Source organism: Triticum dicoccoides, chromosome 2B (genome assembly GCF_002162155.2).
Source record: "Triticum dicoccoides isolate Atlit2015 ecotype Zavitan chromosome 2B, WEW_v2.0, whole genome shotgun sequence".
NCBI lineage: Eukaryota > Viridiplantae > Streptophyta > Magnoliopsida > Poales > Poaceae > Triticum > Triticum dicoccoides.
In genome coordinates, this window is record NC_041383.1 from 737,784,604 (window position 1) to 737,800,211 (window position 15,608).

The following is a 15,608-nucleotide window of genomic DNA, read 5'->3' on the forward strand; positions in this document are numbered from 1 at the left end:
CTTCAAAAAAAAAAATGACGAGGCAACGTACTGTCCGCCACCGAAGAGGCAACACGGGCACGAACCCTTCACGTTTCCACAATCCCGTCGCCGCACAGCCTCCTCCGACGCCGCCACGAGCCGTCGCGAGACGGCCGGAATGGAAAATCCCGGCGGGGCGAGGAAGAAGAAGAGGAGGAAGGGAAGCGGCGGCGAGGCGGCCGCCTCCTTCGACCGCGACGTCTTCCCCATCCTCCTCGCGGCCGTCGCGCCAACCACCCGGCCGAACCAGCGCGCCTCCTCCTCCTCCGCCGCCGCCGCCGCCGCGCGCCTCCTGCGCCGCCTTCTCTCCCGCTCGCCGCCGGCGCCACCGCTCTCCCCTCTCCCGAGATCCCTCGTCGCGCTTCTGCCGCTCCTCCTCACCTCCAGGTACCAAAAAGGGAACCCCCTCCTCGTTTCTGTTATCGCATCACTGAACTCGTGGTTTTAGCCTGCTCAGTTAATTTGGGTTACGATTTGTGATGCAGCTCGCATTCTGTGGCCGCGCTGAGCTGCGAGGTGATGGGCGCGGCGGCGCTGCAGTCCATGGAGGCCGGCGAGACGCTGGTATCCGACGGCGGGATCGCCAGTGGCTTGGCGCGGGCGTTGGGGACTAGCAGCCAGCGTGTGTCCGAGGCTGCCTGCAATGCTGTGATGGATCTCTCGGCGTCTCCGGTTGGCAGGGAACGTCTCTCGGGCTCCCCTGTTCTGCCCAGGCTATTGTGAGCATCCAACCTGCTGTTCTAGGTTAAAGCATATTTTAGCTTATAGTTTGTTTGATTGCCATGAATTGTCTTCCAGAGATTCAGCGAAATTTTGATTTAACTTGTATGTCCTAGAATTTTCATTGTGTTCATGCACTAGCCTGTTTTTCTACTGAAGATTCTGAATATGTGGAAGTGCGAATAAACTTCAGAAGGATGAAAACCACCTTTTATCTTCACAAGACAAGTTAAGCTATGTGTACATTATTAAGCCATCACAGTTTTTGGCATCAAACCATCAAACGTTTTTTATCATGCGATTATATATAGCTTTTGTATTTTACCGGCTATATTTAGAACTAGGCTAGCATCACAGTCTGTGTAATTGGTGAAAGAGATACTCCTTGTATGTACTTCCTGAATATCTTCAGTCAGTGGAATTGACTTCCTTTAGGTACCTATTTTCTCAGGTGGAATCTATTTCTGCGGTTGTCGGTAGCAGGAGCACCGAGTGCCAAGCAAGGATGTCAGAGCCAGATAAATGTTTGAACTTGATCATTGACACAGTGGTGCTCATGGTGAACTCCTGTAAAGTCGACAAGTTGCACAATCTGCAGCAAGAGCTAGTTAGAAAAGTTATGCATTTGTTGTATGAATTATGGAGCCAAGTTATACTCTTACGATCATCAGCTGACTGCAGCAACTGGAAGGATCAACTCCAAAGCAGACCAGATGAGATATCTGAAGCTATTTTTAGGCTTTCGATGGATCTTTCTTATCCAGCCCACCTGGAATCTGATGAGGTCAGAGAAAGCTTTTTTGGACAAACGGAATCTGACTTCGAAAAGTTTGCCCTGATGTACTGGGAAAACTCTCCTTATTTATACAGGAAGAAACAAAGTGATCTGGAGGGGGATGCCGTGTTCACTACATTGCATAATGCTTTTGATCTTAGAACACCTGATTCCATCATTGAGTCACTCATACAGGGGCTTGTTTCCTGCCCTGCTATTGCTTCGGATGAACTCAATATAAATTCATTTCTCCATGAGGCTCATGATTCCTTGGGTGCTCCTGTGAAGTATAGGCAAGATGTAAGAGTCGTGAGAACACGAGATCAGTGCTCAACAGGATCTTGGATGGAGGAGCATTTCTTCGATGATGGAATGGTCTTCCCGGATGCAACTGCATTTGTTGAAAAATGTAAGGGCGCAATCAGGAATGGTTTCTCAATTGCCTTGCGTGGCATGGAGTTCCGATCCGAAAAGATTGCTGCTATAGCCTCTGCTCTAGCTGATCTATTTGGTCAGCCTTCTGTAGGGGCCAACATATACTTCTCACCCCCAAGATCTCAAGGCCTGGCTCGGCATTATGACGACCACTGTGTGCTTGTTTGGCAACTACTTGGGTGCAAGAAGTGGAAGATCTGGCCCAATACAAAGTCAATTTTGCCTAGACTATATGAACCCTTTCACTCTTTAGATGGCTTGGTGGATGATAGTGGCGGAAGGGTGGAAGTTCTACATGAAGGAGACATAATGTATGTTCCTAGAGGCCATGTGCATGAGGCTCACACTGACGTAGACGAAGGTGAATCTGAAGCCAATGCATCTGCCAATTACTCGCTACATTTGACCCTTGCCATCGAGGTCGAGCCACCCTTTGAGTGAGTATTCTTCCTGTCTACTAAGATATAAAAGGCATTCATGGCTTGCATGTCTAGAGGTTCTGTTTCTGACCATGTATCTACCTTTGTTACAGGTGGGAAGGATTCATACACATTGCTCTTCACTGCTGGTTGGAGGAGCAGAAACTTGTGGGGAGCTCTGGATCCGTCGAGTCCAGGATGGAAGAACAAGCTCCATTGTTTGCTCTCCTGCTGCATGTGGCCATCAGGCTGCTCTCGGATGACGATCCTACTCTCAGGAAGGCGTGCATGGTGGCGGCAAAGTTCCCGTCATCCAGTAACTCCCTTCCAATGTCCCATCTGAACTCTCTCAGAAGCAGCCAGAGATCAACCTTCTCCGAGATACTCGACAAGATCGACAAAAGCTGCAGCTTCGAGGATGCGCTGAGGTCGATCGAGCTCGCGGTCAAGGCGAGGAACGATGAGCCCTTCCAGTGGATGTCCTGGCTCAGACATCTCCCGCAGCAGCAGCACGGTCTCGGGAGGATCGACTTCTGCGACGTCCTGGGACCCCTGGAAGAACTTGTCGACATGTTCAGCTCCGACAGCGAGGGAGCCTCGGCTGATTTCGCCGAGTTCAGGTCGAGGTTCTGTAGGCGCGCCGTGTACGACGGTGCTCGCAGGGAGTTCGAGTCGCTGCTCAGCATGTACAGGACGGCTCGGTCGCGGTACGCCAAGGGCATGCTGGCGCTGCACGGGAAGCATGGAGGCTAGTCTAATTTCCGGATCAGTTCTTGTACACACCGCGGGCGGTGGCCTTGACGTTTTGCAGCATCGGTCGTTTGTTTGTTCGGTCTTGCAACGAACCCGGTTCCACTTTTGACATGCTACGATGTACTAGGATAAAATCACCTACTACTAGCGTGGTTGCACTTGCACGATGTACTAGGATAAAATCCCATGTGTTGTGCTGCTGCTACCGGGCGCTGTCACTGCCAGTCCCCGGCACTGCACCGGCCGGCTCGCTCGTTCGACCGGGAGTGGAAGTGGGCCTAGCTTGGGTGCCCCCATGACGGACTGAGATCCGGTGACTTGCTGTGGGCGAGTCATCGGTGAACAGTACAGTGCCTTGCTCCCCTCTCTACACCGTCAGATCAAAAATCTATGGACAGATCTGTATGAACAGCAAAACAGCAGGCGAATTCCTGTAGCGCATGCACTGTAGTCGGGTCACTATAGCCGGATTCCTGTAGCATATCCTGTAGCTCATACACTGTACCTTCAGCTGTTCACACGAATCTGTCCATAGATTTTTGATCAGACGGTGTGAAGAGGGGAGCAAGGCACCATACTGTTCACCTGTGACTCGCTCACGCAAGTCACCGGATCACAGTCCCCCCATGACAGGCCACCCGACCCAAAAAACACGCTGCACCTGACAAAGGGGATGAAGGGATGACAGTCCGTCCGTCCGTCCATCCATCATCCTATACGGCTACACCCCCAATTATTGTCCCCGGGGTCAATGAGACACGCCGCACAGCACATAGTTTGCTTGCGTTGCGTTGCGGTGCAGGTCTTGCTCCGCTCTGATGCATCTGGCTGGGTTTGGTTGGAGAGGTCGCCTGGCTGGGCTGGGTATGGCGGGAGGCGGACGTGACAAGGAGAGGCAGCCGCATCTTTCATTTCATATCCGGAGCCGGGGGAGGGAAGGAACAAGGAACACATTGTAAACTCTATCCGAGATGTGTGTGCCTTCTTTGGACTGTTTTTTGCCTCCGGTGCAGCTGCAAGGGCCGCCTCAAATCTCGTCCACCCAGAGCCCTATCGCCTAATCAAGAGCCAGATGCCACTGCCCGCGCCGCGGCCACTAGAATCTCCCCCGCAATCTAAATTACTTATACCACCGGCCTCCGCTTCCATAAATAATATTTCCAGCGCGATCTCGCAAGGTCGTTCCGCCCCCCTTCCCTCCCTCCTCTCCTCCCTCGTCTCGTCCCCGTCGTTGTCTCTCCGGTGAGTACTGCGGACTCCTCGATGCAATGCTTGTTCGTTTCTCCGTTGCATTCGCCGCCGGCGAGCGATCGGCGCTAATGGCGCTGTTTGCTTTTCTGTGCTTTGGTTGATCAGCTAGCGCTGAAGGGGAAGGCGGCGGAGTAAGTAAGTAAGCACGCAGCGGCGATGGCGCAGGCGGTGGTGCCGGCGATGCAGTGCCAGGTGGGCGTGCGGGGCAGGTCGGCCGTCCCGGCGAGGCAGCCCGCGGGCAGGGTGTGGGGCGTCAGGAGGACCGCCCGCGCCGCCTCCGGCTTCAAGGTGCTCGCCCTCGGCCCGGAGACCACCGGCGTCATCCAGAGGATGCAGCAGCTGCTCGACATGGACACCACGCCCTTCACCGACAAGATCATCGCCGAGTACATCTGGTACGTGCGCACTGCTACGCGCCCTTCCCCGCAAATGTCGCCGCTCTTTTCTCGTCAGCGGACCCTGTTCGCTTCCATGGATTGATTGACTTCCATGAGAGCACTCTAGTACTGTAGTAGCTTGGGATAGGCCAAGCCTGCACTTTCAGGGGATTACACTGGATTAGATTAGATTAGATTAGATTAGATTAGCACGGGAGCGAGCAGTGCAGTGCGGATTTGCACCCTTAAAGTCGATACTCACTGCTAATAATAGACAAAGTTTTCAAGGCCTGGTGGGTGATTTGTCTTTTGCCCTTTTTAGTTCCCGCACTTGAATAAGATTTAGCAGGGGAGTGGACACACCACTTTTGGGGAGCAACCAGGAGTCGATCCTGTCATGCCATGCACCACTATTATGTTTCTAGTAGCATTTTACTGTTAACAAATCTGACCATTTCGCCTTTTCTTTCTTTCTTTCTTCGCTTTGTGCAGGGTTGGAGGATCTGGAATTGACCTCAGAAGCAAATCAAGGGTACTCACCCCATATCTTCATGCTCATCACGATTATCGCTGTTTCCTTGCATGCATAGTTTGCACTAGTGTTCTTCCGGGATGAGCAGTCATTTTTCTCCACAAGTTTAGGGGATGAGCAGTTGACTGCAGAGTATTGTTTCTCTACTTCCTATTTTTGCTACTGACAAGAAAATGCAATGCTACTGTTTCAGACGATTTCGAAGCCAGTGGAGGACCCGTCAGAGCTACCGAAATGGAACTACGATGGATCGAGCACAGGCCAGGCTCCTGGAGAAGACAGTGAAGTCATCCTATAGTAAGCGGGAAATTACTGTCCATGTTTTCGGCTTTTGCAGCCTTGCACACACAGAGTATTCTAGATTTTGGCTTTTGCTAACTCTGTTCATGTTTTTCTATCCTGCTTTCAGCCCACAGGCCATATTCAAGGACCCATTCCGAGGAGGCAACAACATACTGGTACCTTTCTGAATGTGCTTTATGTTAATCATGAAGAGATGATTAATACCAGTGGTCACTTTACTGGTTACATGTGTAAAATCGGCTTGTTAGTTAATACGGAATTTGGTTTTTCAGGTTATCTGTGACACCTACACACCACAAGGGGAACCCATCCCTACTAACAAACGACACATGGCTGCACAAATCTTCAGTGACCCCAAGGTCACTTCACAAGTGCCATGGTAACTAAGTGTCGAGTAACTCTGTGCTACATAAAAAACCTGCTATTTTTTTAGCTCACATTTGTTTGCACACGAAGTTGAAACATTTGCTTTTCTAGGTTTGGAATCGAACAGGAGTACACTCTGATGCAGAGGGATGTGAACTGGCCTCTTGGCTGGCCTGTTGGAGGGTACCCTGGCCCCCAGGTACTGCATCAAGAGGCTTGATTTACCAGATGACGATAAATCTTAGGCTGACTGAAATATACACTTCATTGAACAAACAACCAAGTAGTAATATTTTTGCTGAAATGTTGCAGGGTCCATACTACTGCGCCGTAGGATCAGACAAGTCATTTGGCCGTGACATTTCAGATGCTCACTACAAGGCATGCCTTTACGCCGGAATTGAAATCAGTGGAACAAACGGGGAGGTCATGCCTGGTCAGGTATGCCTCCGTATTTATATGCGTGCATGAATTATTCTTGTTATGTGTGAATCAGTGTGATGTTTTTGACCTCTTCTTTTAAAGGAAAATCGAACTGTTTAATAACTGAAAATTTACAACCTGTATTCATGCAGTGGGAGTACCAGGTTGGACCCAGCGTTGGTATTGATGCAGGAGATCACATATGGGCTTCAAGATACATTCTCGAGGTACTTCAAACAACTATCCATGGTCCCCTGATGGCCTGATATCACAGTGTTTTTGTTATTTGCTTTTAATTAGCATAATATGACTAATAAGTCGACTCTCTTTTTTACATTATCGAAAACCCGATAGGTGCATGTGCTATGAGTTTATGATTTATTTTGACACTTTGAAGAATGCCCTTCGTAAATACCATAAAAACAGTTTTCACTAAAACATCAAATCTCATAAATCCACAACTGATCAGGTGACCATTCTTTGTGATATTATTTTCTCATTAATAAGACTTCTAATTATCGTCCTACTCACTGTTATCAGAGAATCACGGAGCAAGCTGGTGTCGTGCTCACCCTTGACCCAAAACCAATCCAGGTATATTCCTGTAAGTTGTTTGAAGCACTTTATATATTAGAAATTACTAGTCTGAAGATTTATCTGATGTAGGGTGACTGGAATGGAGCTGGCTGCCACACAAATTACAGGTTTCACTCTTTTCTGTTAATATTTGTTCATCTGGTGTAACTTTTATAAAGTATATCTTGCCCTGTTTTTCTTAAGAAACCTATATCTTGCCACATGTATATATTAAAAAAAAAATCAGAAAACCTATTGCAGCTGACTAGTTGTGTTGAAGTAAATACTAAGTGAAAATATTCCTCGAGATACTATATTTCAAACAGGGCATGGATGTTCAGTGTTGGTTATTTTAGAATTATTATCATATGTTATTCAGAATAGACATGTATTTACTAACGTTTTTAGTAGTTTTTCTCAATACCCGATAGAGCATCACCTTAATTTGCAAGTGATAAACCGTGTTGTCTTGTTGTTGCAAATGTAGCACATTGAGCATGCGTGAGGATGGAGGTTTCGACGTGATCAAGAAGGCAATCCTGAACCTTTCACTCCGCCATGACTTGCACATAGCCGCATATGGTGAAGGAAACGAACGGAGGTTGACAGGGCTACATGAGACAGCTAGCATATCAGACTTCTCATGGGTATGGCTGGAGCAAACCTTTTCTTTCATTTTTGGTTGTATTTTACTTCCTGTTTATTTGCAAGTTATACTGATCATAACACTTTGTTTATCAGGGTGTCGCGAATCGTGGCTGCTCTATTCGTGTGGGGCGAGAGACTGAGGCAAAGGGCAAAGGTATTTGCTCTCCCTTGTTCTGCAAAACTTTGCAATGGTTGGGAATGCAGAAAAAGAATTATGACATCCCAAATAAAATTCAAGTACATTGGGCAAGCCTAAGTCTTGCGGAGCAGAAAAGGAATTATGACAACCCAAATAAAATTCAAATTAACCTCTTGCATATATTATACTGGTAATCTGCTGTCACCTATGTGTTGTAGCTTGGTAGTCTGCATTTTTGAACTGAAAACGATACCTTGTTGCCCAACAGGATACCTGGAGGACCGTCGCCCGGCCTCGAACATGGACCCATACACCGTGACGGCGCTGCTGGCCGAGACCACGATCCTGTGGGAGCCGACCCTCGAGGCAGAGGCCCTCGCTGCCAAGAAGCTGGCGCTGAAGGTATGAAGGACCTGAAAAGGCCGAATTCTTCCGGGGAAAAGAAAATAAATCGGCGAGACCGTTGGCCGTCCATTCTTGTTGATCCTGTGGTTCCGTCGGGGCACTGTCTGTACAAAATCCTCACAGTTTGTAGAACCACTTCGCATGTTTTTTCGCTTGAACTGAGTCCATTTGATCTGTTGGGTCTGTACACTGTACCTGAGTCCATTCGGAGAACTACGTTATTAAAAGGATAATGAATCACACAAAGGATTATTTTTTCCTTTCAACTTGGCCCGTCTGCTCGATTGGTGCACAGCCTTGGGCCCGGCGTGTGCGCTCGTCGCAGATGTATCGGTTTTCGGCCCGTTTTCCCTACAAGTTGGTTTAATTCCGTTCTTCTTAATGAAAAGACAGAGCTCTTGCCTGTTTGCTCGAAAAGAAAACTTGGTCCGTCTGTAAATGTCAGTGCCCCGTACGAAGCTGCGAGGCGCCGCTATGACCACTGTGGAGGAGGGCGGTCCGTTTGCAGATGGTCGCTGCCGGCTGGCACTGTTGCCGGACGGCCCTCTCTTTCTCTCTCAGTTCGAGCACACACGCTCTGAAGCAACGAGACAAGGAATTATGCTGCGCAAAGTTCTGCTGCTTTTCTGTTCTTCTTTTCCTTTTATTCAGTAATAACAGATCGTGCCGTACGGCTGTGCTGCATAGCTTGCAACTAGCTCCATAATGCCTGTGCCATCCCACGGACGAAGTCGTGCAGCTGGCATACTCCCTATACGCATGGAGCACACAGCGAGCGTGCCCTTGTGCAGATACTGAACTTAACAGAAAAGTAGTGAAGAAACTGCTAACTGAAAACGCCTGTCTGACTTTGGCTGCCATGGCAGCGTTTATTTGCGCAACTGAATTATGCCGATAGCCACCCTGTGCCCACTGCGCAATGGCGAGTTGGCGACATCCGACATGTCCACACGGCTGCCGTGCGGCGCCACTGGCATGGGAGTCCATGGGAGGGACTGAGATCCGGTGACTTGCTGTGGGCGAGTCATCGGTGAACAGTACAGTGCCTTGCTCCCCTCTCTACACCGTCAGATCAAAAATCTATGGACAGATCTATATGAACAGCAAAACAGCAGGCGAATTCCTGTAGCGCATGCACTGTAGTCGGGTCACTGTAGCCGGATTCCTGTAGCATAATCCCTGTAGCATATCCTGTAGCTCATACACTGTACCTTTCAGCTGTTCACACGAATCTGTCCATAGATTTTTGATCAGACGGTGTGGAGAGGGGAGCAAGGCACCATACTGTTCACCTGTGACTCGCTCACGGCAAGTCACCGGATCTTAGTCCCCATGGGAGCCTCCCAGGTTCCCCACCCGTGCACACTTCACCGTGCTTTGCCCTGGGTGGCCACGACAGCGCCGTATGTGGAGTGCGTGTGCCGTGCGTTCCGCGTTTGGTGGTGTTGAACCTGCTGGGTGCACGGTGCACCCCACGGATCATCGTCGTCATCGAGTGCCGCCCGCCGGAGCCAACCCCCGACAAACAGCGACTGTACCATACAGCGAACCAACAAAGGCACAAGTTATTTTTTGATAAAGCGTGAATTTTACTAACTCAAAATGAAGCATCAAGGGGACATAAACACGATGCACACCCGGCCTCAAGCAACAAAGGCCAAAAACTGGACTACTATGTATCTCGATTTTTCTTTTTAACGAAGATCCATATCAAATCGTGGGCCATCTTTTACAAAGACGGCGAGGAACCCAAGATACACCAATTCCATAAAACCGGACTACTACTACTTTGCTAAAGGCACAAAGAGCAGGACATTGAACTGGACAAGATTACACACGAAATGAAGAGCCGGAGGCCTATCCTATGGTTTGGGGTGCTTTTTGTGCGCCGGCAGGGAGCTGTGGCCGTGCATGGCCACGCCGCTGTAGTCCGCGCTGGAGATCAACCCTTCCGTCGCAACCGCGTCCTCGTCCTCGTTCCTCCAGCCTGCCTTCTTCCTCTCTTCAGCACTCTCCACTCCCATAGGTACAACCTGCACATGTGCACCTCATCGCCATGTATTTTCCTCTGAGCAAAACAATTTTCTTCTGAGCAGAAAATGGTGTGTGCTTCGTGCAGAGACAGGCACACAGCTGAATAACAGCCGCAGAGTCTCTGCGCAAAGCACAAGAGAAACCCTGTTTTTGCGTTTCTGAAGCTTTTGGGGGGAGACATGTGAACTGACCTCATGATGCTGCTCGTGCTCGCCTTCACGCCGGTAATGGTGGTGTGCTGGCTCTTCTCGGCCTTTGCGACCTAGAACACGACCTTGTAGACTGTCCAGGGAGGGGTACTGAAGAGAAGATCGGGAGGAGGCATCGTCCGCAAGAGCGGCTAGAAGAAGGCTTGAAACACACACTACGGCGAGCAGCTTTTCCATGGTGGTGCCTGTGGCAGATGACAATAATGGAGAGAGCGACGAGAAGAGGAAGCTCTTGTAGAACGCTCTCTCATCCGTGTCTTTGCTAAGGTACACATGATGCAAAATGCATACTGGCGCCTAGGCTTAGGCATATTTGTAAATTAGGCCCCATTTGAAGAACGAAAATGTCACCACGTAATCGGCTTGGAGTCAGCATGACATTGTCGATGGCAGTCAAAAAGTCTTCCTTGCCCCTAAGGATTAGGGCTGGAATTTGAGCCAAGTCAAGCCTGGCTCGACTCGTTAAAGCTTGTTTCGTTTTTTAGATAGAATTGTTTGGACCATAACTAGATAGGATTGTAAAAAAAAAAAGTGTCGATTCTTGGAAAAGCTGGGGAGGGAGAATCGTCCAAAACAATTGACCCTTAATCTTGGTTGATAATATTGATATAGATTTACTTTGTGTAGCGTGTATAATCTTTTCAACCCTCTGTGTTAGCATAATGTGATCTTAATTATCTCAGTCTGTGAGCCATAACATCACATGTGACTGAACCTGGGAGTCATGAGCGAGAGGAAATGTCTAACAGTGGAGTGTACAACAATAATTTGGTAGTAGGGGCCGGCATGGGGAACCACCACATTTGGCTACTTGTTGCCGTATGCCTTCTTTTTCTCGTGGGGATCCCTGCTAAAACCTGACAACAAAACCAGAGAGGACCCAGCACCAATAGTCGCACCCAAAAAATCCAAAATTGACCGATGCTGTCTGGACGGCCATCACCGACCCACGCCTCACCTTGAGCATGTCGTGGGACGTATCGTGTCTGAGGGAATGGGCCTATACATCATCTATGCGCAATATGCTGTGCATGCATGCATGCACGCTGTCAGTGCAATAGTGTGGCTCAAGCTGGTTGGCCATTTGCTGGTGCCCGGCAGCTTTCATGTGACATGTCTACTCTTTCGGTAGTTCGTGTGGCCGTGTTGGGAGGAAGTTAAATATAGAACTGAACATAGTGATCATTCTTGGCACTTCCTATGTTCTCTGAAAATGGTTTTCACACTTCCATGATCAGCACACTTGTAGTCCTTTCTGATTCAAAGGGTTTTCGTATGAATTTTAAAGTATTCGAATTCTTTGAAAAAAAATAATACATTTGTCGTTTAGTTCGTATGGTGAATCTTACGGGATATTTTCCCTAATGATTCCTTTGTGCTACATTCTATAGGAATTTTAGCATTTACTCAAACCTTTTGAAAAGAATCCTTTGTCTTTTCGTGTGATGCAATCAAATAAACCCAAGAAATGTAGGATTCATATGGACATGACGTTGCAATCATATGTTTTTTCTATTCCTACGTTTTTGTAATTGGGTGAACCCATAACTACTAGTACTTGTAGCTTAGCATACATGTCTGAATACCCTCCGCCGTTCAATCAATCATATTAGATGGACATGACATGATCTACCGTTACACCAGACCGGGCTGAAGCTGGAGGTTGAGGTGTCAATTCAGCCAACCAGGCAAGGTTATTGATGGCCGATAGCTACTTGGATTCGGCATGCCCAAGAGTGAGGAGGCAATTCCAAATCTGTGTCTTTCTATGTAGTCCATTTGTAGATTGGAGGAGTGCTTGGAAGTATGCGTTAGCATGTTAGTAGCTTGCATATTGTAAGTTTGATGCTAATTTTCCTCTATGATTAGAGTATGTCATCACACGGGGTGCGGGGCTCGAGATACTGAGGTCAGGCACATGAAGGCTTCTTTTATCAGACCTGTCCATCTTGTCTCTAGCTTGCTAGTCAGGGACGTGTCAACTAAAATAAAATAGAATTATGTGTGGCTCCGGTGCGTACGTGTTTTTATTTTTTACGGAAAAACTTCCAATCTATTAATCTTAGATCATGGCAGTACAACGAACACCGGAAATACAAATTACATCCAGATACGTACACCACCCAGCGATGATTACAAGCACCGAAGCGAGCCGAAGGCGCACCGTCATCATTGCCCCTCCATCGCCGGAACCGGGCACAACTTGTTGTAGTAGATAGTCGGGAAGTCGTCGTGCTAAGGCCCCAGTTTCGTTTATGCTTAAAATTTGCAACAACAGCGTGTACATTTTACTGGGCGACTAGTGGTTTCCCTTTCAGTGAGGTTTCAATGAATTTCGGTCATTTCAGGTATATGCAAGAATCCAAATATATTTCAAAAAAATCAAATGTTTTTTTTGAATTTCAAATGAACATTTGATAGATAAGATCCCATTGTGAAGATAAATTGGGACATTCCTAGTTGTCATCGTTGTCATATCCTTGAGTATGAACGATGGCACGAAGTACTCGAACGCTAGTCGTGTAGTGAAAGAAGAATATGCTCAGGGCTGACATGCGTGCGGCGCCAACGATAGTCGTGTAGTGAAAGAAGAATAAACCCATCAAGTTAAAGTCCTAAACTTGGCGCTATTGTTTGCATTTTTCTAGATTTATTTCAGTCTTTTCGTGCAATGTTCATTCAATGGGAAGTGACGTTTCCGTCGACTATGAGGCGTACGTGATGATTTTGTCAATCTCAAGATGTTGTGTCCCTCAGTAACTCAAAGGTTCTCATATAGATAGGGTACACATGCATATGTTCATAAAGCGGCTCTAAGCTCCCGCTTCCCCCAGCCTAGCTCCCCCCGCTCTCGTCGCCGGCCACTACGGCCCCGGCGACCACCTCCCCAGCCCTGTCGTTGACCGCTCCAGTCGCGGCGGCCACCCTCTGCCCTCGCTATGGCCACGCCTTCCCCGTCCGGCGGCCGTCCCCGCGCGCTACGGTGGCTGGAATCCAGCCCCTCCTCCGCGGGCGCCAGCTCCTCGCATCGACCGCCGCCTTCTTCCCACGTGGCGCTCTGCCCCCTCCCCCGCTCTGCCTCCCCTCCCGCAGCGCCCTCCCCGCTTGCCCGCCCTGCGCCGGCTGCGGGTCTGCGCTCCGATGTGTTCCGGGTCGGCCGCGCTGCCACCTCCCCTGCGGATGACGGTTGGGAGCTGGCGAGATCCAGCAAGCGGCGGTTGGCTTGGCTTCGTCGTCGCCCCTGGCCCCGCCCTCCGGCGAGTGCCCCAGGTGCCTGGATCCCACTCCTGATCACCGTCCTTCCGAATGTCGTCGCGACGTCCGCTGCCGTTGATGCCGTTTTTTCGGACACATTGCTCGGCATTGCAATTGCCCGCGCTCTCCCGCCTCGTCCTCCGGTACCCCGCCGGCCAAGCGCCGTCGTGGCAACGTGGCCGTGTGCTCCGGGCCTACGTCTTCTAGGTCCGGCTCCGCCACTCCGACGGCCTCTGGCGCCTCCACTCCTGCTGGATGCCCCCGCTCCCTGTCGGCGGCCCCGACCGCCTCCGAGTCGCTGCCGCCCTTCGCGCCCTCCCCTCCCGCTGCGGCTACCTCGATGGCCTCCTCGGCCTCTCCTGCCTCCTCGATGTCGGGCCATCCCTCGCTGCGGCCCGCTGCAGCGGTCTGCTATCTACCGCGTTCTCTGGTGCTAGCGGCCGCGGAGCTGGCACTGGAGCAACGAGCCCTCGTGGCCACTGTGGCAGGCGCGCGGACCGGCATCCTCGGCCCCGAGGTCTTGGCTTTCCTCCAAGAGCGTTTCCAGCTGGCGGATGGTGTGTTGTCTGTGCACCCTCGCGGCGGCGGCGAGTTCCTTCTCCGCTTTCACTCCACAGGTGACCGACCGCGGGTTGCCGCTGGGAACACTAGGGCTGGTCGCTTCCGCCTCTTGATCCATCTCTGGAGTCGGCTGACCGGCGGCAAGCCGGTGACGACGCGTTTCCTCGTCAGCATCGACTTGGTGGGCATCCCCGACCACGCCTGGTGTCGTGCTTTCGCCGAGACGCTGCTCTCGCCATTCTGCGACATCATTGACCTTGCGCCGGAGATAGAGTCCATGTCGAACATGGCTGTCTTCCGCCTCTCCGCTTGGACCCTGAACCCCGACGCCATCCCTCGCCTCTCCGAGCTACTTCTGCCGGTGTCAGATGATGCCCTGGCGAACGCAGACCCCAACAAGGTGACACATTTTGGGCATCCCCTCCTACGCTTCCCAGTCTCCATCCATGTCTCCAGCTCGGAGGACTACCGTCTCCATGTGGCGCCCTCTCCATCCCCTTCCCGCGAAGATGAAGGCGTGTTCGAGCCCCCATCGCCGCATGTGCTGCCTCCTTACCCGCGGCGTCATGAGTTCCCGCCACGCTCTGGCCGGCCCGGGGCCGCCCCAGCCGGCCATGGTGCCAACGGCGATGCCCGTCGCCCCCGCTCTCGTCGTTAGCCCGCCGCTTGCTCGCATCTGAGCTGGTCTCCTCGGGCCCCACCCAGCCGCACTTTCCGGACGGGCGGGCCCGCCCGTGTTCAGCCGTGTGACGTTCCCACTCCTGCTGGCTGCTGGCGCGCTACAACCCGTGGACTGGTCGTCTGCTACCCCGTTGGCGGCTTCCCCCTGGTGGCCCCATCGCAACGTTCACCCACCCACCCCCCGCGGCGGCCTTGCCGTTGGATGTGGCCCCTGAGAGCTCACGCGCGCCCAGCGATTGGTGCATGCCCACCTCGGATCCTCCATTTGCGGCTCCCACCCCTGGGCCGGACATCACGGGGCCCTCAACTGTCGCCCTGTCCGCCCTATCTACTGGCACCCCGCAGCCCATGATGCCCCTGCTGCCCTGTAGCGGGCGGAGATTCTCCCGACAATCCGCGCCTCGCCTGTCGCGCTCCCATCTACAGTCTTTGCCGCGGGCCCAGGGCTGCCCTCCCCCTTCCTCGGTTTCTGCGGTCAACCATGAGTGCCCCACCATCTGCCCGCCTTGCGAGGTTGGCCCCTGCAGCAATCATGGGCAGGATCCCTCGCCCGCCCCCTCTTCAACACATGCGGCCCGCAGGCAGTCCAGCCCATGCATGATGCTGCCCACGTACCGGACGTTGCCTCCGCTGCCCCGGCCGCCACACAGTGTGCTATTCAGGGCTTCATCCAATCCGTCCAACGGGACGTGGCTCCCCTCCTTCACCCAACGCCCAAGCTTCGT

At 51.3% G+C, this 15,608-nt stretch overlaps 3 protein-coding genes across 3 annotated transcripts; 2 read left to right on the plus strand and 1 right to left on the minus strand.

The window, feature by feature from the left end:
• Window positions 1–53: 53 nt before the first annotated feature.
• LOC119365978 lies at window positions 54–3,305 on the plus strand. Its single transcript, XM_037631638.1, has 4 exons — window positions 54–408; window positions 507–740; window positions 1,177–2,388; window positions 2,484–3,305. Exons 1-4 carry the CDS (start codon window positions 140–142, stop codon window positions 3,121–3,123), a joined length of 2,355 nt encoding a protein of 784 aa, XP_037487535.1. The 5' UTR covers window positions 54–139; the 3' UTR covers window positions 3,124–3,305.
• A 904-nt stretch (window positions 3,306–4,209) lies between these two features.
• LOC119365980 (glutamine synthetase leaf isozyme, chloroplastic-like) lies at window positions 4,210–8,409 on the plus strand. Its single transcript, XM_037631640.1, has 14 exons — window positions 4,210–4,365; window positions 4,480–4,769; window positions 5,244–5,283; window positions 5,477–5,580; window positions 5,693–5,741; window positions 5,859–5,965; window positions 6,064–6,151; window positions 6,265–6,393; window positions 6,528–6,602; window positions 6,916–6,969; window positions 7,042–7,079; window positions 7,439–7,598; window positions 7,693–7,753; window positions 8,007–8,409. The coding sequence occupies exons 2-14, from the start codon at window positions 4,531–4,533 to the stop codon at window positions 8,144–8,146; spliced, it is 1,284 nt and encodes a 427-aa protein (XP_037487537.1). The 5' UTR covers window positions 4,210–4,365; window positions 4,480–4,530; the 3' UTR covers window positions 8,147–8,409.
• Window positions 8,410–9,798: 1,389 nt separating this feature from the next.
• LOC119368531 lies at window positions 9,799–10,698 on the minus strand. Its single transcript, XM_037633767.1, has 2 exons — window positions 10,369–10,698; window positions 9,799–10,176 (listed from the first exon to the last, which is right to left on the minus strand). Exons 1-2 carry the CDS (start codon window positions 10,561–10,563, stop codon window positions 10,006–10,008), a joined length of 366 nt encoding a protein of 121 aa, XP_037489664.1. The 5' UTR covers window positions 10,564–10,698; the 3' UTR covers window positions 9,799–10,005.
• Between the last annotated feature and the right edge of the window lie 4,910 nt (window positions 10,699–15,608).

Coding starts and splice junctions, on each gene's coding strand:
- LOC119365978 (XM_037631638.1), top strand. CDS start 140: ATGGAAAATCCCGGCGGGGCGAGGAAGAAGAAGAGGAGGAAGGGAAGC. Junction 409..506: donor CCGCTCCTCCTCACCTCCAG/GTACCAAAAAGG, acceptor TTTGTGATGCAG/CTCGCATTCTGTGGCCGCGC. Junction 2,389..2,483: donor GAGGTCGAGCCACCCTTTGA/GTGAGTATTCTT, acceptor CCTTTGTTACAG/GTGGGAAGGATTCATACACA.
- LOC119365980 (XM_037631640.1), top strand. CDS start 4,531: ATGGCGCAGGCGGTGGTGCCGGCGATGCAGTGCCAGGTGGGCGTGCGG. Junction 5,742..5,858: donor GAGGAGGCAACAACATACTG/GTACCTTTCTGA, acceptor TTGGTTTTTCAG/GTTATCTGTGACACCTACAC. Junction 7,754..8,006: donor GACTGAGGCAAAGGGCAAAG/GTATTTGCTCTC, acceptor GTTGCCCAACAG/GATACCTGGAGGACCGTCGC.
- LOC119368531 (XM_037633767.1), bottom strand. CDS start 10,563: ATGGAAAAGCTGCTCGCCGTAGTGTGTGTTTCAAGCCTTCTTCTAGCC. Junction 10,177..10,368: donor AGCACGAGCAGCATCATGAG/GTCAGTTCACAT, acceptor GCACATGTGCAG/GTTGTACCTATGGGAGTGGA.